The sequence below is a fragment of the Lonchura striata genome, chromosome W (assembly GCF_050655825.1).
Source record: "Lonchura striata isolate lonStrDom1 chromosome W, ASM5065582v1, whole genome shotgun sequence".
In the NCBI taxonomy this organism is placed as follows: Eukaryota; Metazoa; Chordata; class Aves; order Passeriformes; family Estrildidae; genus Lonchura; species Lonchura striata.
In genome coordinates this window covers 9,003,328-9,025,207 of record NC_140743.1, presented here as the reverse complement: position 1 = coordinate 9,025,207, position 21,880 = coordinate 9,003,328, and the positions used below count along the sequence as shown (strand labels likewise).

Sequence of the window (21,880 nt, the reverse complement as noted above, 5' to 3'; positions counted from 1 at the left end):
AGGAAGGGAAGGGAGAAAGGAAGAGAGAAGGAGGAAAGGGACTTATTTTAGCTTATCATTTATTCTATCTTTTTTCAAATATTGGGGGGATTGAACACAATGGATTGCACTCTTGTAAATATTAGGCAATCAGCATTTCAAATCCCATTTTCTGTCATAATCAATAGGTTAATTTTTCCACCAGGGACCCCCTTCCCCCTTGAAACCAAAAAGGCAGTTGACTATTTTCAACAAATCTTACTTCAATATCCATTCTCACTAGAACTTTAAATAACATTAATTTATCTTACAAGACTACTAAAAATTGTCTTGGCCTGAAAAAAATTTACTTGAATTTTCCTTTAAATTAAAATTTTTATTAAAATCCTATTAAAAGTTCACACAGCACTTTAAAAAAGTTTTCTGTATGTTTGTACCCATATATGCTCTTAAATTAAACAAATAAGGTAAGACAGAGGAAGGTTGAATACTGTACAGACTTGGAGATAATCTTCTTCATAATCCTGAATATTTTACCAAGTTTTTAATTCTGATAGTGGAGACCACTTCAATCTTGCTTCCACAGTACAAAAGAACCTTTAAAAAAAAAAAATGCTCATCTTGCCTTGTTGAGCTGTCCTGGTGCATCAATGAATTGTTCACAGAACTAACATATGTACTTCATAGCACCAGGCTGTTTGACCAGTCAGATAGGTTTCTAGTATACACTTCATGCACACTCGCACTTCTTTACTAGCGCAACTATGATCCTACACAGATGTTTTATAAATTTGCTGTCTCAACATTAAAAAATAAGTGCATCAAGTTTCTTTGTACATTCAAGTCACTTCCTAAGGCAAATTGTCTACTTTATGTACTCCCAACTGCTTTGGTATTTTGTTTTAGTTAATTGACAGTGGACATGGGTGTTTAAGCATGTGTACTAGTCTGTTCTGACTGGAGTGAGTGGATTTTTACTGGGAGCATGCCTTAGATCAACAATTTTGCATGTTGAAATAAAGGGTTTAGAATGTTTTTTAGAAGTAAATGGTTTTAGAATTAGGTTCAGACTACATGTATATTTGGCCTGTGATTGCTATGGGATGTCAGTACGCAAGGTTCAAATTGAAGTGGAAAACTGCTAATGAGCATTAAGGTTATACTTCACTTCCTAGACACATTCTGCTTATTTTGCAGCTAATTTAATTCTGTAAAGTAAGGACCTCCTTTGCAGTAGCTCAGATTGATACACATTTCAAACTTCCTTTTCATGTGAGTTCATAAACTTCAGTAAGCAGTACAGCTGTTGCCATGAGATTACTGGAGATCAAATTATTTATTACTTTCTCCTCCTACCCCTTTCTCTCTTTTTGTCTCTGTAATTCTTTAGAGGGCAAATGCCTCTACCTGGCATAAGTCACTTGGAGTTGCTAGTACGTGGTTTTGAAACATTCAGTGAAGATGAAATTGGATCTGTATTTTCACAGTAATTTTGACCCTATTATGGGAATGATGTTATTTCCCTTAGCAATCAGCAAAGACTAAAAAATATTTGTGACTTACATCACTGTGATAGGGTATAGTATTTTGTGGGTGTACAGTTCAGCAGCTGAAATAGATGCGTTAAATTTTTAGAAAAGGCATTTTCAAACTGATGAATTTCTGGACAAAAAAAAATAAATCTTGCAGTGCACGGTCTGGTTCTTACAGTTCAATCTTGCATGCGGGAAAAGATTCATCTTGCATAACAACAGTGCTGGTGCTTGCCAAAACCGTAATGTTGAGGTCCTGCTGTTTCTCATGAGTGTCTTGGTACCATTCTCTCATCACTTCTGAGTCATGGGTTGGGATTAAGGTCACCTGCAACACAAAAGAGAATTCCTGAGGAAAGGACAACAGAAGAAACTGATAAGAAAAATGTCTTTTTAAGGAGTCCTAGCCAACAATTATGATTCCCTTTTGGAAAGAGTGGATAGGATAAAAGAAAAGAAATAAATATATAGATAACATAAAATGACTGAGAAGAAGCAGTTTATCAAAACAAAACCTTGGTTCTCTAAGGTACTGAGGTGCAACTTTCCAGAAAAGCAGCAGTCTGTAGACTGCACTGATAGCTCTTCAGATTATGGCCAAATGTTTTGTTTACTTATTTATCATGTTGGAAAGACACATGGAGTTTCCCTATGTACACGTTAATGGTATAAACCATGAAACATTCACTTTTCTTTACTACTTAAAACCTGCAAGGTTTCCAAACTTGGATCATATATGGTATAGCAACAAGATCAAATAGACAAATGGCCCTGTAAACCAGTTCCCAACTGTTTTATTCTCCAGAGACAGGTCAGAAGGGTCAGAAATAGAGAAGCATTGGAGCATGGTGCAGCTTTGTCCCTGACTTGGGTGTCCTTTTACATCACTTGTGAAACAAGGTGTCCAAGCTGAGAACTCCTGTCTCCAGCAGCTGCTGCCCACACCAGAGGCACTCTGGCTTCTTGTAGTTGCTTTCCAGAGTGTCGTGGTTTGACATGGGAAAAAAAATCTTCTTGGCAGGAAGAGGTCAATCCAGTCAGGGGTCAGGTTTGAATATTGACACTTGGAGTCACCAATTGGGGGTGGACATGCCTCTGAGAACACAGAGGGGTTAAAAGCAGAATTCCCAGGAGAACTCTCTCTCTTTGGTTCTGGTCAGGGTGCAGTGCAGGACTCTCCCCTGCCTGGCCCATGGCTGGGTGGGGGACGGGACCCATGCGGCCCAGCTTGAGGTAGGCCGAAGAGTGGAGGGACTGGAATCGGACTGGCCCCCTGCAGATGGAAGGGTGGAGAAATTTGGGATGTGTCCGTTCCCCCCCCCCCCCCCCCCCAGAGTCTCTCTCTCTCTCTCAAGATACAGCAGCAGTTTTGTCAGCAGTTCACCGCAGGGAAGAAGAGCGGGTGGGCCGCAAGGTGCCCAGCCGCCGTGGAAGCCAGAGCCTGGGCATCAAGCCATCCTTGGGAGTCGGGACTTTTAACCCTTCCTTGAGAAATGAAAGCTTTGTGAAATTTTTCTCCTCCTTGGCTTGAAAGCGAGGAAGAGAGACAGCCTGGAACCTGGGATGTTAGAAGGAGAAATTCTAGGTGGGAGGAGATGATGGAGTGGCTTTTGGCTGGACTTTTTCTTGTTGACCATAGACTGAACTGATTTTCTCCTCCAAGAGAGACTGTATTTTAGGAGGATGCCAGTGAGCCAAGAGACCTGCTTCAGCAGATGGGTAAAGACAGAAGTAGAGTGAACAGAGAAAAGTTAGGGAGGTTTGTGGTGGTGCCCCCTGTCTTCAGAGAAGAAGAAGAGAAGAAGATCTCTGTTCTTGGACCCTCGGCCCCGGAGGGAAATGGGGGAGACTGTGGTCCCAAAAAGTGAAAAAACTGAACTCTTGTTTTTTTTCCCCTCTTGGAAGAGCATCCTTGAAAGGAAAAATCCTAAAAGCAGTCTGTCCATCCATGCATTGGTGGTGAGAGCACTGTGCATGGAAAGAAGAGTGTTACACTGGCAGATTTTCACCAGGCGGTGCCATGTGTGACATGGAAACACAGGATGTGGCAGCTGTGTTTGTTGGGGGGGTCTGTGGCACGGGAGGGACTCCTCTCTCCCTTGCTGGACCGAGTATTGATTATCTGGAGGGTGGGAACCTGATCGGGATCCAGGTTGTGTCTCACTGTGGTTCGTTGGAGTTAGGTGGTGGGAGGAGGAATGTTTTGAAAGGTTTTAATTTTGAATTTTGTGTGTGTTTTTACTTTCTTTTTTTTTTTCTTTTATAGTAGTATAGTAGTAGTAGTAGCTTAATAAAGTTTTTTCCCTTGTTATTAAGCTTGGGCCTGCTTTGCTCTGTTTCCTAATCACATTTCACAGCATTCAGTTGAGGGGCTGCATTTTCATAGGGACACTGGCATTGTGCCACTCTCAAACCATGACACAGAGAAGATTACATTTCCAGGTAGAAATACTAGTGGAAGAGCCTACCTGTGTATTACTGTCCCACTGGGCCTTGCCCTCCAGCAGGGAGTCCAGAACAGCCCTGCTTGGCTCCTCAGCTGCAGAATCATTCCCGCTCACCACATAGTAGGATGATCGCACCCTCTTGAAAAACTCAACATCAACATTCTTTCTATTGCTATGGTTGGGAATGTACACCAGATCCAAATACATTGGAGGTCCTGGAGGCACCGCTGTAGATTTTGATGACTTATTATTCCCAGCTCCTTTGGAAATCAAACAACAAAATAACATATCACAGGCTAGTTAAAACATGCATTTGTTAATTACCACTATAACTGCCGAGATTATATTCTTAAAATTTCTTGTCTTAGTTAAACATTACATAGCTACGATTGTACTTCTGTGTCCCCTGAAACACTTATGGCATTACCCTCCTACATCTAACATGTTCCAACTTTGTTGTATGCAAATTGCAATTGCAATTGGACTGGGAGGAAAAAAATTGAATAAACATAACTAACTATATAATACAATAAAAACTCACTACCACATAATCAACATTTGACCAAACCTTTCCCAGTAATATACTATTATCCAACAATTACTATGCAGGGCTGTGATTACTGAATTACCATTCAATAAATGGCAGTATTATTTTCCGATTTAAGAAGTACAACATTTTGAAAGTTTCAGGTACATGGAGCAATGCAGAAGTGGTCCTGAGATTTAGGGTATCAGCACATACCAAGACATAGTAGCTGTTGATATGTTCAAACTGTCTTACAGGTGCATCAGGAAGATACTACATGTGAGCAGAAAGAGGGGCAAAGTGGAATGTGGGAGAAAAGAGAAACTTCTTAAATCAATTACTGCAGGAAACTGAGAACAAGTATTTACTTGCTGGTTCCTTATTTGCATGCACAAGCTAGCCACTTATGACAAAAAGTAGAGGGAAGCATGTTTTTCTGCTATATATAGCATAGTATCTGTTCTAAGAAGTCAAAAATAGCTGCTTTTGCTGAACACTGGATCATGGTGTGAACTGACAATCAGGATTGAACCAGTAATGATGATCACCATTTATGTTTGATTGTTCTCCTCATGATGTTACAGAGGATGAAGTTTGGTGTGCTGGTTTTGCATTAATTGATTTGTGGTGAAGAGGGAAAAAGTCAGTCACAGAAATGATTTTTTGTGAAGAGCTTCCTCCATGCCTGGCAAAACCAATCACTGGCTAGCTCTGAAAATTAGCACACTGCTAAGCCAATTAGAAAAAAGCTGATAATGCCTCTATGATAACATATTTAAGAACGAAAAACCACTGGAAGCTGTCTTGCTCCCTGCTTTCCAAAGAGGGGTGGGGGGGCAGTCTGGGGCCCCTTCCCAGAGGGGTCGCTGAACATCACCCCGGCATGGCTGCTGGGCCATGTTGCTGGGGGCCATCCCAGTGCCGCGAGCAACCATGCAGCTGGGGCGGCGCCACACAGCTGCGGTTGTCTTAGCATGGCTTGCAATTGACTTTATTTACTTAGCCACTTTTAACCAGCCATGCTGCGGACAGAAAGACAAAAGCGGTGGCAGCAGTTTTTCTTTTCTTGAAGTCTCTCATGAAGAAAAGACATGGAGTAGAGCCAGCAGCCAGCACGGCAGAGGCCACTTGACCAATAGAGACAGAAGCATGGCAAGCAATTCCCCAATTGCAGAGCCTGGACAAGATTAACCTTTCAGCGCTGCAGAACTCTATCAAAACAGTTTCAATTGATAGAACTTGAGAACAAATGAACCTACAAACACTGATTCTCTCCCAAGTCAGGGAAAAGGAAAAAATGAAGACACGTGAGAACAATATGGCGACACTAAGGTCGGTACAAAAGAGGGGGGAGGATGAAGTGCTCTGAGCATCGGAGCTGAGATTCTTCTGTAAGCTGTCGTGAGGATCATAATACAACAAACTGTTTGTCTGTAATTCATGAAGTGCATGGGGAGGATGCATCATTCACCCACAGCCCATGAAAAAAAGGCACTGGTGCTGGAACATGTAGATACTGAAAAGCTGTGATCAGGTGAGAGGTGTCTTGTTTTGAAAATACAGGAGTCTGTGAAGGAAGGCAAAAGCCTCCTGTGAAATGGAAAAGGTAAACTCCCTCTCTCTGAATTATTACAATTTTTAAAAAGGCTCTCAGGCAAAGATATGGGAATAGGAATAACAGTTCTTTACTAGGAAAAAAAAATAAATTTAAAAAAAATAATAATAAAAATGTAATTAGTACAAATGAAACTAGTTATGAAATCAGAAACCTGACACCCTGAGGAGTCAGGGTGTTGGTAGTAGTCCAGTTAAAATGATGGCTGCTCCTCCTGGAGTGGCAGATGAAATGCTGCTGAAGTGGTGATCTGTAGAAGGGTGTAGTTTTTTCTGAAGGTCTGGTAGTAGTTGGGCCTGGTCTTCCTCTGGGAATTTAGCAGTGAAGAAGCTGCTCTTCTGGGAATACAGCAAAGTGGCTGCCAGTGTCTCAAAAAGTGCTGATTTTATGCAGGTAAGAATGCTTGGCTCCTCCCTTCTGGGTGGAGCATCTCACAATGGGATGATGTAAATTTACCGGTCATGCAGTGAGTCATTCAATAGTCTATTAACAGAAGATATCTCCCTGGAGGGAGACATTGTTCTTGAAAGAGATAAAAAAACTGCCCAACCTCCAACAGATGGTAATAGAATACATGCTTATCTTACAAGCCAGGACAGAGGCTTGAACAGAGAGAAAGAAAACCCTTGCTTTCAGAAATAGAAGACCCTTGCTTTTATACTAGAACAACTCATCCTTAAAAACTACACCCCATAAGCTAAATGGCCCATGAAAAGCAATTGTGGGAAGACTGCAAGCAGTGGGAGGGACTTCACATTGCAAGCAGGTTCTGGACGAACTGTTAGCTGTGAAAATTAAAATCATGTTGGAAAAGTTCACAGAGAATTGTTTCCTGTAGGAAAGACCCTATGGCATAACAAAAGAGACTCCTCTCCCTAAGTAAACTGATGAAAAATTTTTAGAAGTGACAAACTAACTAAAAACCCCATGTCTTGTCTCCCTGCACTGTCGGTGAGAAAGAAAGGTCTGAGGGAAGGAAAATGGTATTCTAAGAGTTTATTTTTAGTTCTCATTATCCTCTTTTAATTCTGTTAATAATTTTTTCTTAATACCTTTTAAAGTTTTAAGTCTGTTTTGCCCTTAAAGTGTTTTTCTCCTAATCCTTATCTCATCCCATGAATTTTCTTTTCCCCACCTCTGCTTAAATATAGCAGAAGAAAATGAATAAATATTTTTCTTAGGTGCACTGATGTTTAGCCAGTGTTAATCCATTGCATTTAGTAAACTAAATTATCTGAACAATGTACTCTATTTAGGATTACATATTGAAAATACAGGAAAGTCCAATACAATTGTCTAGCGGGACTTGCCATTCATCACAGGGTAATATGTCAAATAAGCATCATGACATGATAAGATTTCCTGAAATAGAGAGTTTTTAACTATGGGGTATATTAAAAAAACTTTTATCATCTTTTATCATAAATCTGTGATACATCTTTCTGAATTGTATATGCTAACATTGCATAATTTATTAGACATTACACTTAAATGTCATTATCAAATAGACCCTTGTATTCAGTCCTAGAATATACCTTAGAAGCATGCCTCAAGGAAGAAGAATCTAATATAAAACTGAAGTGCTGGAGAAATGTACAGCATGAGGAACTGCACTGCTGCTTTGAAAAACGTCTGCTAGGAGCAACATGCAAATAATTATGTAAGAAAGGAATAGTGGACCACTTAAAATTATGAAGCTACAGAGACCGGAATGCTGGTTTGCTTGTACTGAATCCTACACTTGCTCCTTGCAAAAAGTTTTCAATAAAACATCAGTCCTGAAAACAGCAAAATCCAAGTATCCCCAAAACATTCTAACAAGATGTGCCAGAAACAAAATACTAGCACAATGTCTCCTTTGGTAATCTAATTTATATTTTATTACTACTTGGAATACACAACAGTAGTTCAAAATGACAGTTTTCTGTATATTTAGTCATCATGATGGCATAAAACTTTAACTGTGTATTGGTTCTGGTTGAGCTGGAGTTTGTTTTTTCATAGCAGACCTCACAGTGCTGTGCTTTGCATTTGTAGCTAGAAAGGTGTTGACAACATACCAGTGTTTTGGCTACTGCTGAGCAGCACTGGCACAATGTCAGTGCTAACATTCCCTCCCCCACATCAAGGAGCTGGAAGTGGGCAAGATCCTGGGAGGGGACAGCTGACCCAAACTGACCAAAGGGATATTCCATACCATCTGACAACAGCTCAGATAAAAAAAGCTAAGGGACAGAGGAGGAATGGGGGGGGGGGGGGGGGGGGGCATTGGTTATTCTACAATGTTTGCCTTCCAGAGCAACTGCTGCATGAGCTGAAGCCCTGCTTCCTGGAAAATGACTGAACATCGTTTGCTGATGGGAAATAGAAAATAAACTTTTTTTTTCTCTTTGCTTGTACGTGCGCAAATTTTCGCTTTTACTTTAGCAAACTGCATTATCTAAATGTACGAGTTGTTTTCCATCTGATTTTCTCTCCCCTGTCCAGCTGGGAACGGGAGTTGTAGAGCAGCTTGGTGAGCACCTGGTGTCCAGCCAAGGTCAATCGACCACAACTGGATTATGTGATGTACATGCTCAGCTCATTAAAAGTGCTCTTACTGCTGTTTATAACTTTTTTTAAATACTATTTTTAAAATTATTCAAGCAAAGTAATAAAAGCATCCAATGTCTGCACCTATGCCTCTCACAATACTGCATTGCATTACTTTATGTTAAGAACATTATGCCTATCTGATTCTTACTATGAATAAAGTAATTTAGTTCACTGCTGATTTAATTTCACCTACAGAAGTGGTACTTTTAATTCTAATAGTTGGTTAACAATTCAGACAGTATTAAGTTTTTAATATTTGATGTACCGTCTCTAATTCTTTGCATCTTAGCAAACTGACACACAAATTTATCAGATTGCAAAACTTAATTTAGTGAATTTCATTCTTCACTGCAACAACAAAGAAAATCTTAACATTAGGGAACTCCTGTCTTTACCTGTGGTTGCAGTCTTTGCTGACTTGTATGTTGTTGTATTTGCTGCATTCTTGGTGTCCTTATCTTTCTCTTCCACTCGAGACTTTACTTCTGGATTAGAGATATTTTTGGTTGCTTTTTCCACAGACTCCTTTTTTTGAGAAATTGTTTTGGAATTTTTGTCCAAAGATTCCTTTACAGCTGGTTTTGGTGAAGCCACTTGTTTTGATTTACCGTTGTTTCTTTTAAAAGGAGAAGACAACTTGGTCTTAGTACCCTGCTTTTTTGTCTTTGTCTTTTCTTTGAGGTCCTTCTTCAAAAGTTTACCCAAATTCTGATCAGTGGGCAAAATCTCTGGATCAACCATGGAGACGTCAGGGTGCCTAGGGGAAGGACTGTGATCCTGCATTGGGGCAGGTGGTGGGTCAATTTGTTTGTATGTAATTGTCTTGTCTGTCGGAATGGTTTCTAACTCATCTTCAGAATCAATGTTAGCATCTGCAGTGGTGGAAGGGCATTCCTCAGTCTCAGGGGGAACATCTGAATCAGTCTGAGATGGGGCAGACTCGCTCATGGATGTGGGAGGGGTTTCATCACACTGCCACCCTTGCTGCTTTCCCCCAGAAGGTGGCTGAGCTCTCACAGATTGAGTTAATGGTTTCTTTTGATATTGAGACTGTTCTTCACTTGCAAACCACTCAAGGGGATTTGGGTTGATAAATGACGGCGAAAGTTCAGTTTTAGGATGTTTATATTCACAGGACACAAGGCATAAGTCAACATCTTGATGGGATTCTACTAAAGATTTTTCTGGAGTAAAATGTACTCTTGCTTCATAGGAATAGCTAGTAGCTTTGGATGACCTGGTGGTTTTCCCAGTTGTCTCAAATGAGAAATCTGTGGCTTCAGGTGAGTTGGTGGCTTTCCCTGTTGTCTCATAGGAGTAATCCATAGCATCAGGTGATCTGGTAATGTTCCCAATTATCTCATAGGAATAATCTGTGACTCCTGGTGACCCCATGGTTTTCTCTATAATCTCATAGGAATAATCTGTGAACTGAGGTGATCTAGATGTTGAAACTGCCTCATAGGAGTAGCTAATATCCTCTGGTGACCTAAAAGTTTTCTCTGAGACCTTGTAAGAATAACTAGGTTCTTCTGGTGACCTGCTGCTTTTCTCTAAATCTTTTTTTTCTGGGTTGATTAAAGGTTGTGGACTGTGTTTTGTTAGGGGTTCTTGGTAACTAAATGCTTTGACCGAGGATGCTTGCAAAGATAATGAAGATGTGTGAGTAGATGGCACAGCTGTGATTGCAGGAGGTGAATCTGGAAAACTAGAAGAGTACAGAGAAGATTCCCTTGGAGTTAATGGAGACAGGTCAGACTTTGGTGAAAGCTTTTCTCCTAGGCTCTGCATCTTTTCTGAAGTGAAAGAAGAATGTAGTGACATATGTCTGGGTGGAACAGCACCAGAAAAGGTTTCTTCTGGCAGTGGTGAAGTTGACTGGGAATGTGTATGAGCTGATGAAGTCGAGGATGAAGCTTCAATTTGAGAAACTGAAATAATTTCTGAAATATCCTTCTCTTGAGAGTAAGATGACTGCGCCACAGGGGAAGTCTTCCATGCAAAAATAGGCTCCTGTATATCTAAAGGGCTATAATCTACTTCTGTCAGTCCATTTTCAGATATATGGTGTATACTAGTGCCTACAGTAGGATAGTCTGGAGATTGCCTACTAAAGTCCATTGTTAAAGACTGCTCAAGGGACTCATGGCCAAATTCTACTGACATAGTTGACTGCTCAGGAGATCTGTGATTGTGCACTGGGATTCTTGATTTTGTAGTTTTAGGTGAGAAATCTGGTGGAGAAATTGACATGGGTCTTGGGCATTCTTCTTTAGATGGAGACATGTCTGTTTCCTGAAACATTGTTGGTGTTTGTACAACTGACACTGAAAGGGAATCGTCAGCTTCAGTAGAGTGGGGGGATCCAACCTCGGCATGCAAAGGAGATACATCATCAGCAGTTGGTTCTGGAAATGAACTAGTAGCAACAGATGCTGTAGAGACAGAAGCTACTCCTCCTATATGGGAATAGGTATCTTCTGCCACAACTTCATCAACTGGAGTTGCAGATGTGTCAGAAACACTGCCTTCTGAATTTGACATTTTGGTGTCTTCTTTTAAGGAACCAAACTGAACAATATCTATTTGAGTTGGTGAGAGATCACCTGCTAACTTCCACTGATCCAAGACCAGTGAAGACTGAAAGCTGCTGGGTATTGTATCATACATTTTCCTTTCTAGGCTGAAACCTTCCTTAATTACCATAAACTCCATACTTTTTTCACCTTGTTTTTCTTGGAGAAGGCTCACAGAGCTGACTTCAGAAGCTGGGTTCATCTGAACAGGTGATTTTTTTTTTTGGGGTTTCCCCTCAGAAGGATGTCTATAATCTTTGGTAGGACACTTTACATAAGCACTCAAAAATGTATCATAAGTGGCCTCTGAACCTATCAGTGGTGGACTCCGTAGAGGCGAGAGAACCTTTTCAATAGGACATTCTGAATCTGGCACAGGCTCATCCATAGGGCTAATTCTGGGTTTGACAGACTCATCTTTGTCTTTACTGAGTTCAAAGATAACAGGAACTTCTGTTGACTTTTCACTGGTTTCAGAGGGAAGTTGACTGGATTTTTCATCAGTGGAAGATTGATAATAAGGCGTGTGGCCAGCACTACCAGCAGCAGACGGTGAGGGAGATGCTACTTCTAATGTTTTATCTTCAGGGCTTGCACAGTGCTCTTTGGCAACTTCTTGATGTACATCAGATGATGTAGCAATGGGGACAGGCTCAGCCAAGACTTTTATCTCATTGGGAGTAAGTGAAAAGTTCACACTGTGTTCACTCAGTGGTGTTTTGGCAACAGGTGATGGAGGGGACAAACTCTTAGCTGGGCTCTTGGCTGGACTGTGCTTTCCGCCATCTTCTGGATAGGGTTCTTTGATTTCTAATTTGTCAGTGCCTTGGATTTCACTTCCTTTTTGACAATATACATCTTGGAATGCAGATTTACAGAATTTGTCTTCCTGTAATGAAGGTGGTGAGATGGTAGAAGCTGAGGCATTATAATCTTTACCTTCTGTGGCCTCTGTTTTGGATCCCTTTGATAATCCATTAAAAGCATCTGGAAGTGGAGAAAGTTTAGGTCTAGCAAATTCTTGAGAGTACAGTGATGTCTCATACTTGGTAATGTACATATACTCTTGAGAAGGCGACTCACTTTCCTCATTGTTAGTTTTATAACTCATGACATCTCGGGGCATAGGCATTTCATCCATTGGAGTTGGTTTACTGGCTATTTCGATGGTAGACTGTGTATAACCTGAAGTAGCTGAGAATTCCTCAGGTGGATTTTCTTTATCTTCTTCATCAGAAACAGTGGCTTCACTTTCTGAGCCACTAGGTAATGTTTCATCATGGACAGAAGAAGCCAGTTCAACTGCTGGAGACTGAGGCTCTGAGTGTTTTGTTGGTGTAAGTATAAGTAGGCCATATTTATTTTCAACTTCACCATCTTCTGTGGCTTTGTCTACTACAGCCATCACACAGTCTTCTTCAGCTTCTATTTTTCCAGTCTCCTCTTCATCTCTAATGTCTTTTGCTTTGTCTTCCTTGTCTTCTTCAGTGTCTTCAGTTTCTGCCTTTTCTACTGCTTCTTCCCTGTCTTCCTCATCCTGTTCATCTGGTGCCTCATTATCTGCCTTTTCAATATGTTTTTCAGCTTTAATATCAGCCATTATTTCTTCTGAACTCTCTTGTATTTGTCTTGCTTTCTTCATATATGGTTTTGTAGTGACCAGTTGTGCCTTTACCTCCTCATCTTCACCTCGCTCTTCAGCTTTCTCTGTCTCTGCTTTTTCCTCATAATTTCCTCCTTCATATGATACTTCCAAGACAGTTCTCTCATCTTCAAACTTTGCATAGTCATCAACCCTGTGCTTTTCCACTGGTTCCAATTCCTCAGGTGTTTGTTCACACTCTGCCTCTGTGGTAGTTATGCCTTCATCAGAGGACTCATCAGGTCCTACATGATCTAATTTTTCTTTTTGGACTTCAAAGGTCTCTTTTTGTTCTATGCCAGTGAGTCTTAGTTCATCCTCTATGAGTGCAACTTGAAGTTTCCTTTCTTTTATTGTTTCATCTTCTTCAGCTTTTAATTCCTCAAAATATTTTGTTAAATCCTCTGGTGAAGACATAAGGGATCTCTCAACTTTAAGTTCTTTTCCACTAGCTGCAATTTCTGCAGCTGCTACAGTTGTGGTAGTGGCTCCAACTGTTTCAAGGACAGCTTGAGCTCCACTGACTTTAATCTCCTTCTTGACAGTCTTAATTTTTACTTTTTCCTTTGGCTTTTCAGCAGATATAGCTTCTTTTTTAGTAGGTTCCTCCTTTTGTGATTTAGGCTTTGCTGCTGGCTTTTTGACTTCAGTTGAAGCACCAGATATCATTGTTTCTTTAGGAACCTTATTGATGTCTTTTTTGATTCCTTTTTCTTCCTTCTTAATTTTCTTCTCTTCTTTTTTGCCTTCTTTTTTAACTTCCTTTGGTGGAGCTTCTTTCTTTACTTCCTTAGTTTCCTTCTTTTCCTTTTTCACCTCTTTTTTAACTTCTTGCTTGATCTCTTCTTTTTTGTGTTTTTCTTCTTTTTTGAGGAGTGTTTTCTCCTTTTTAGAAAACTCTTTCTTTGGTTTTTCTTTTTCTTTTTTCTTTTCTTCAGGTTTTGCTTTGACTTCCTTTTTCATTGGCTTGTCCTTTGCCACTTTTGCTTTTACATCTGTAGCTTGTTTTTCAGGAGTTTCAGATTTTTTCTCTTCTTTACTTTTAACATCTTTTTCTGCCACTTTAGGTTTGGTCTCCCCTTTTGCTGGTTTCTCTTTTTTAACTGAAACTTTTTCTTTGCTTTCCAATTTCTGGAGCTTTTCTGGTGCTGTACTAGGTTTTGCAGGCTCCAGTGTTTCTTCTTTAGATTCCTTTCTGACAGGCTTGCTTGGTGTCTTCGCAGCAGGCTTCAGACTCTCCTTGCTGTCTGTTCGCTGTTTCAACTTTGCTTGTTTCACAGCTGAACTAGCAATGTTTCCAGTTAGGTCTTTTTGTGTAACCATTGGTTGCTTAAGAAAGTCTAAGTGTTTGAGTTTTTCTAGTCCTTCTAGAATATTATATTGCGTGCTGTTTCCAGGAAACAGAACTCGGATTATTTTTTCTACAGGATTAGCTGGATGCCACACAATGAGGGATGAGACAGAGGTGAAACAGGATAATGGAATATCTAGTTCTTGGCCATTTGGTAGCAGGAATTCAGCTTTATCTTTGCTAGTACCACTCCATTGCTGCATAAAATATTGCATCTCTTTGCTGTTTTTGATAGGATTAAGCACATACATCTCAAGTTTGCCAACTCCCATTTTCTGAAATAAAATGATAGGGTCAGTGGCATTTCCTATGTTTCTGAAAAGAGGTTCTGGTTTCATAGACAATTTATTTAAATATTGGAGAGTAAACCAAGCTTCTTCTATACTCCTATTTACCCTAAAGTTAGGATTCAGGTTCTTCAGGTTCTCAGGTATATTAAGGAATACAACACCTAAATCAGGTGAGATCAAATTTTTCATCCAATCACTGTTGGTAGTAGACCCTTGGGACTGTTCCTCTTCTAATTCCGCTATCTTTCGCTGAAGCATGCTATTGATTCCTGGCAGGTTATCATCACCAATGTGAGTGAGTAGAATGGAATCTACCCTGTCCAAGTGCCGGATAAGTTTCCAAAAGCAAGATTTTCTTTCCGATCCTCCATTGATAAGCATGTTGAATCCATTCACTGCAAACAATGCAGAATCCCCTCTTCCACCTGGGAAAATATAACAGCAGGGTTTGGAGAGTTTCAAGAAGCCTCCTGAAGTTGGAGGTTCCAAAATGTCAAAGGGTGATGGCACTTCTACTGATTCTGACAGATACTCAGTGAATTCTGAGAGTCCTTCCATTTTGGGCAATATGGAAACTGAATTAAGCTTAATGTTAATAAAGTCTTGAAGATTGTGTCTATCAAGGTTGGAAATTTTCCATTCTCCTTCCTCAGGGCAGAAAATAGTTAAGCTGGCTTTGTTGGCAGGGTGTGTGGTGCTCAACAATTCACCAATCTAAGGTTGTAAAACAAAACCATAAGATGCATGTAAATTAATTTTTTAATCACAATTAATATCAGAACATAATAGTTCCTGATCAGTAAAACCTTTTTCACTCGCTTCTGCATTGTTGAGTACCCATCCTAGAAGCTAAAGTAATCAGTTATCACAAATAGTTTTCTACTGTATTTTTTAAAATACAAGGGATCAGCTTATGAGGAAAGGTCCCTTCCTCGCTATCTAAAGGGGTAAAGTATCCCAATGTTCTCTCCTCCTCTATTCTTTATAGGAGAACAGTACAAGTTTTAATTTAGAGGGGATGAGGACTATGAAGCTAATGTTGCCAGAGCTGCCACTATCTCTGCCATTGGCTGACGAGTCTACCTGCTGTCCTTGTCCATTCAGAAGAGCCAGACAAATATCTAAGGGAAACAGCACATCCTATTAACAGGCAGAAAGAATAACTGCAGCCCAAAGGAGGCTAGCATCATCCTGGAGCAGCTGCCTTCTGCACCTCTTCCTTACACAGCATGTATTTCACAACACTACAATTCTTTCTGCAGACTGGCTCCTGACTCCCAGACTGCAGGACAGTTTTCCAGAACACTAAGAAATTATTTATTCCATCAAAAATGCAAAAAGTTGCAAGTTTTGTATTTGTGAGATTGTGAGGCAAATATATTTATATATGTTCTATTGTTCTGGTTTTGGCTGGGATAGAGTTATTTTTTTCCATATTAGCTATTATAGGGCTGCATTTTGGATTTGTGCTTTAAAAAAGTGTTGATAACACAGGGATGTTTTAGCTGTTGCTTATCAGGACTTATATAGAATCAAGGCCTTTTCTTCTTCTCATATCACACTATCAATAAATAGTCTGTGGGTGCACAAGAAGTTGGGAGGAGACACAGCTGGGCCAGCTGACTCCAACTGACCAAAGGGGCATTCCATACCATATGTCATGCTCAGCATATAAAGCTAGGGAAGGAAAGAAGAATGGAAGGATGTTTGGAGCGATGGTGTGTGTCTTTCCAAATGACCATGATTCATGATAGATCCCTGCTTTCTTGGAAATGGCTGAACACCTGCCTGCCCATGGGAAGCAGTGAACTAATTCTTTATTTTGCTTTGCTTGCATGTGTGGTATTTGCTTTTCTTATTAAATTGTCTTTATCTTAACCCATGAGTTCTCGCATTTTTCCCCCTCTGACTGTCTCACCAATCCTACTGTGAGGGAAATAAGCAAGCTGCTATGTGCGGCTTAGTTGCCAGCTGGGGTTTAGCTATGACAAATATATATAAAAATGCATATATATTATGCAATAGATATTTATAATGCTTTATATATATAGTCTTAAAAATAAATATAAATTCAGTGATAAAGAAAGAGACAGAAAAAAGGTGTTATGGTTAAAAACAATCTTGTCATTATTTTTATTTTCAACTCATGGATCACAAAAGTGAAAATCTATAATAACTCCATTGATTTTGACAGTGTTTGAAAATATGTGTCCTAGTTTAGGCCAGAACAGGGCTAATTTTTTACAGTAGTCAGGACAGGGGCATGACCAGACCCTAGTGTTATTCAATACCACCTCATCTCATTGCTAGGGATGGAGGAAAGGGACTCTCTCTGGCGTCAGAGGAGAAGGGTGACATTTTTTCGGTCAGGAGAAAAATGTGGTCAGGAAGAGCCAGTCAGTATTTGTCAAAGTTTTCCATGTAAATAGTTTCTTCGTCTTATAGCTTTTATTATTAATATTCTTGCTGTTACTGTTAGTTTTCTTATCTCATTGCTGTTTCCAGTAAATTGTTCTTTTCTCAACACATGATCTTTGCGTTTTGTACTTTCAATGGGGGTGGAGGGGGAGAGAGTGGCACCTGTTTTGGGAGAGTCTTGGTGAGGGCACTAAATTGGGGAGCACCATTCCTAAATCACAACATGCTAGTATTAACATGATTTACTGAAATAAAGGCACAGAAAACAAAACGTTCTATGCCATAGAATGAAGAGCTATTGCTCTATTCCAGTCTGAACTAAAAAACAATATTTGGTGTTTCCACATCAGTACACAAACATGAAAAGGTATGATATATTTTTCATGTTCTTCCAATTCCACAGACACATTTGACTTTTGTTTTTAACAGGAAAATAGGTCAAATGTAGCCCATTTCTGTTTTATTTGCACTTAACAAAGAAACCACCAAATTATATAAACTTTATAGAATTAATTCAGACATAAATTTCAATGCAAAATATACCCACATGGTATCATGCAAAATACCACAAACTTCTTTGCAGACACTCAATTGCTAGTTCAAGCTATAGGAGTAACTTTCATGAAAATAACATAGATGAGACTGCAGCTGAATGATTTGAAAGTCTTGGACTACAAACTGAATCAACAGAAGAAATGGATTTATAAAAAAAAGATGCTTGATGGCAGCAGATCTCTGTGGTTATCTGTGTGTCTTGCTTCCTTTCTTTGTGTTACATAATTTATTTTCAACACTTAGCAATAATAAAATGCAACAAAGACAATGGCTATAATTGAAAGAAAAATTATCATACCAATAACTAAATAAAGCAGAAAATACATATTTTCTATCTTTGTTGTATTGAAACCATTTGATATGAGTATAAATCTCACTCCTATGTCAGACATGGCTTTTCTGTAAAAAAAAACAAAGCAAAAAAAATGAAGTGAAACTTATCTCAAACAGCATGCCCAAATCCCTTTCTGCAGGGCTGCTCTCCAGCCACTCATCTTACAATCTATACTCATGTCTGGCATTACTCCATCCCAGGTGCAGAATCCAACATTTGGACTTGTTAAATTTCATTGCCCAATTCTCTGATCTATGTAGATCCCTCTGCAAGGGCTCTTGTTCTTCAAGAGAGTCAACAGCACCTCCCAGTTTGGTAGCATCAGCAAATTCGCTAATGGTGCATTTTAACTCCTGCATTGAGATAATTGATAAATATATTGAACAGAATTGGCCCTAGAGTTGAGCCCTAAGGAACACCATTAGTGACCAGTCACCAGCCAGATATAGCCCCATTCACTACAACCCTTTGAGCCATGCTCTTCAGCCAGTTCTTCACCCAACTCACCATAAGCCCACTCATCCCATAGCTGGGCAACTTTTCCAGAAGGATGCTGTGAGGGACAGTATCAAAAGTCTTACTAAAATCCAGAAAAACTACATCTATCACCTTCCCATCATCCACTAGGTGGGTGACCTTATTGTAGGTCTACAACCTCTCTGGGAAACCTGTTTCAATGTTTCACCACTCTCATTGTAAAAAAAAATTATTTCTTATATCTAATCTAAATCAACCCTCTTTTAGTTTAAAAACATTATGTCTTGTCCTATTTCAACAGGTCCTGCTAGAAAGTCTGTCCCCAAATGGATACAACAAGGTCACACTGGAACTCATGCAAACTTTTCTTTGTCAGTGCTGAACTTTCAAAATTCACTCCACTGAAATGCTCCTATTTAATTTTGGGAAGTAAATACCTAGGGACAAATCCATACAGATTATTTAAATATATACTTTACACAGCAGCCAAATTAAGTGTGACAGCTTGTTTACTACAGGTTCCTGCCCTACAGGGCCTTTCAGACAATGCATTAAGCAAAACAGCAAAATAACAAGTCATGAAAGAAACAGCATTAAATATTGGTATGTTTCATTATTATATTTTTCTTCTGTAAATCCCACAAGATTTATATTTTACTATCAAAATGTTAAACACTACAGTAAAGAAGTCAAACAGGTAGGTGGTGCAAAAAACTACAGCCATTCCAACAGATAGTCTGTCTTATTTCATGTTACTTATTACTAACTGCCATCAGGCAAGAACCTGCTGTCAAATTCAACTGCTTTGTATGTGCACCTTAGATAAGCAAGCTGTATATTTTAAACACACTCTCCTTCCATTGTCAAAATGTTCCTTGGTTTTCTCTTTCTTGAAACTACAATTTAACTCCCCAAATTAAAATGTAATTCCTTTGTAAAGCAATTTACGACAAAACTGAAGTAAATTAAATGTCTTTAAAGAAAACCTATAATAAAGAGTGAAAAGCATCAGCATTAGTTAGCTAATGCTAATTCTAACAAGAGGGCAAATTTTAGTCTCTTAAAAACCTGTGCCACCACATGACAACATATGGAAAACGCTTTTCTGAACACACCTCTTGATCTGTGAAGATCTCAATGAAATTATTGAAGGAGAAGGTCCCTGGCTGAAGAATGAGTTCTCCTGTGTTTTCAAAGCACTGTCCAGTTAGTACAAGGAGCTTGTGTCTTGCAGCATCTGTGATCATTAAGCGCACCTAAAGAGGAGAGAAACACATCCATAATGGGAGTTATCATGTGTTTGTACATTCCTCTGAGAACATAAGGTTTACCTCATCTAATTTAAAGCATAGTTTGCACCAAAGCCTTCATAGGACTGTCAAAATATTTTCAAGTTATGGAGTATTTTTATTGTCTGGAGCTTGATGATGGCACAAATAGAGTTCAGTGTTTATGGGTAAGAACCAGGAGAAAGGCAAACAAGGCAGATATCCTGATGGTAGTCTGTTATAGATCACCCAACTGGGATGAAGAGGTAGATGAAATATTCTATATGCAACTGGGAGAAGTCTCACAACTGCTAGCCTTCATTCTCCTGGGGGACTTCAATTTACTAGATATCTGTTGGAAATACAATACAGAAGAAACAAAACAGCCTAGGAGATTCTTGGAGTGTGTGGAAGAAAACTTGCTGACACAGCTGGTGAGGGAGCCAGCTAGGGAAGGCACGTCCCTGGACTTGCTGTTTGTGAACAGAGAAGGACTGGTGGGTGATGTGATGGTTGGAGGCTGTCTTGGGTATAATGACCATGAAATGACTGAGTTTCCAATTCTTAGAGAAATAAGGAGGGGTGTCAGCAGAAGTGCCACCTGGGACTTCTGGAGGGCAGACTTTGGCCTGTTAAGGAGACTGGTTGAGAGAGTTCTTTGGGAAGCAGTCCTGGAGAGCAAAAGAGGCCAAGAAGGCTGGAAGTCTCTCTCACCTTTTTGCTACCATTATTCTTATTATATTATATTTTATTTGTTTCAATTATTAAATTGTTTTTATCTGAACCCATGACTATTTTTCTTTTTCTGATTTTCCTCCCCATCCCACCAGGGTGGGGGGGAAATGTACAAGCATCTGCATGGTACTTAGTGGTCAGTTGGGGTAAAACCATGGCAAACGAAAAAGAGAAAGGAAATAAAAGTAATGACAAAGTACTGCAAGCAGAGTGTGTTGGTTTTGCCTGGTCTGGTTCTTGGTAGTGGGGGGCAGCCACAGAGGTGGCTTCTGTGAGAAGCTACTAGAAGCTTCCACCATGTCTGGCAGAGCCAATCCCTGATGGCTCTGAGGATGGACATGCCACTGGCCAAGTCTGGGCCAATTAGAGATGGTGGTAACGCCTCTGTGATAACATATTTAAGAAGAAAGAAACACGAAAAATTGTTGTGCAGTTTTAATTCTAGCCAGAGAAGAGCAGCGTGAAAACACGTGAGAAGAACAACTATGCAGACACCAAGGTCAGTGAAAATGGAAGGGGAGGAGGTGCTCCAGGCACTGGAACCAGGATTCCTCTGCAGCCTATGGTGAAGACCATGGTGAAGCAGACAGTCTTCTTGTAGCCCATGGAGGAGGTGCCCATGCTGGAGCAGCTGGATGCCTGGAGAAGACTGTAATCCTGTGGGAGACCCATGGAGAGAGGGGCCCTGCACTCAGGCTGGAATAGCCTGTCCTTGAAGGACTGCACCCCGTGGAAGAGTGACCCATGCTACAGCAGTTTTGTGAGGACTGTTGCTCGTTAGACGGAGCCATGTTGGAGAAGTTCACAGAGAACTGTCTCCCATGGTAGGAACCCCACGGTGCAGCAGTGGAATGACTTGTCTCCCTGAGCAGCGAGAGGAACTACAGGTGATAAATTACCAAAATCCCCACTCCCTGTGTCCCTGCACTGTCAGTGGGAAGGAGGGAGAGGCTGGGGGGGGGGGGGGGGGCGGGGCGGGTAAAGGTGTTTTTAAGGGTTTATTTTACTTCTCATCATCCTGCTCTGATTTTGTTAGTAATAAATTCACTTTATATCTCTCAGTTGAGCTTGTTTTGCCCTTGAAGTGTTTTCTCCCCATTCTTATCACAACTCATGAAGCCTTCATTAAATTTTATCTCCTCTGTCCAGCTGTAGCAGAGGAGGGTGAGTGAGTGGATTTTGTGGGTGCCTGATATCTGGCAACTCTCAAATCACCACACAGAATAATTTCATTTCCCAAAAGAAATTTCACTATGTCAGTGCTTCTCAGCACTGGCTAGCAATGTAATTATCACTAATTTTTACAACCTTCAATATCAGTAGCTAAATTTGTCAGTTTTTTTCTTTGAACTACATCCTCAGTTATTTGGCTCTACTCTAGCAAGTTCATGAGGAATTGATAGAACTCTTCTGGTGCACTCTTCAGAGTCCATTGATCATGCCATACAATTTTTGAAGGACAGAGCACATAGATCAATCTAGCATCACCACCACGTAGATGGTCATTCTTCTTGAGGACCTAAATTTATCTCAAGGAACT

General features: G+C 40.1%; 1 protein-coding gene across 2 annotated transcripts in view; it reads right to left on the bottom strand.

Annotated features, from left to right (window-relative positions):
- Positions 1 to 334: 334 nt before the first annotated feature.
- Positions 335 to 21,880, bottom strand: part of LOC146763040 (microtubule-associated protein 1B-like) — a 128,103-nt gene continuing 106,557 nt past the window's right edge. For both annotated transcript variants that reach the window (XM_085571191.1, XM_085571190.1), the window contains 4 exons: positions 19,453 to 19,593; positions 9,090 to 15,267; positions 3,980 to 4,218; positions 335 to 1,839 (listed from right to left, as the gene is read on the bottom strand). In XM_085571191.1, the coding sequence (XP_085427317.1) occupies positions 1,684 to 1,839; positions 3,980 to 4,218; positions 9,090 to 15,267; positions 19,453 to 19,593 (6,714 nt within the window). In that variant the 3' untranslated portion in view covers positions 335 to 1,683. The remainder of the gene's footprint in view (positions 1,840 to 3,979; positions 4,219 to 9,089; positions 15,268 to 19,452; positions 19,594 to 21,880) is intronic.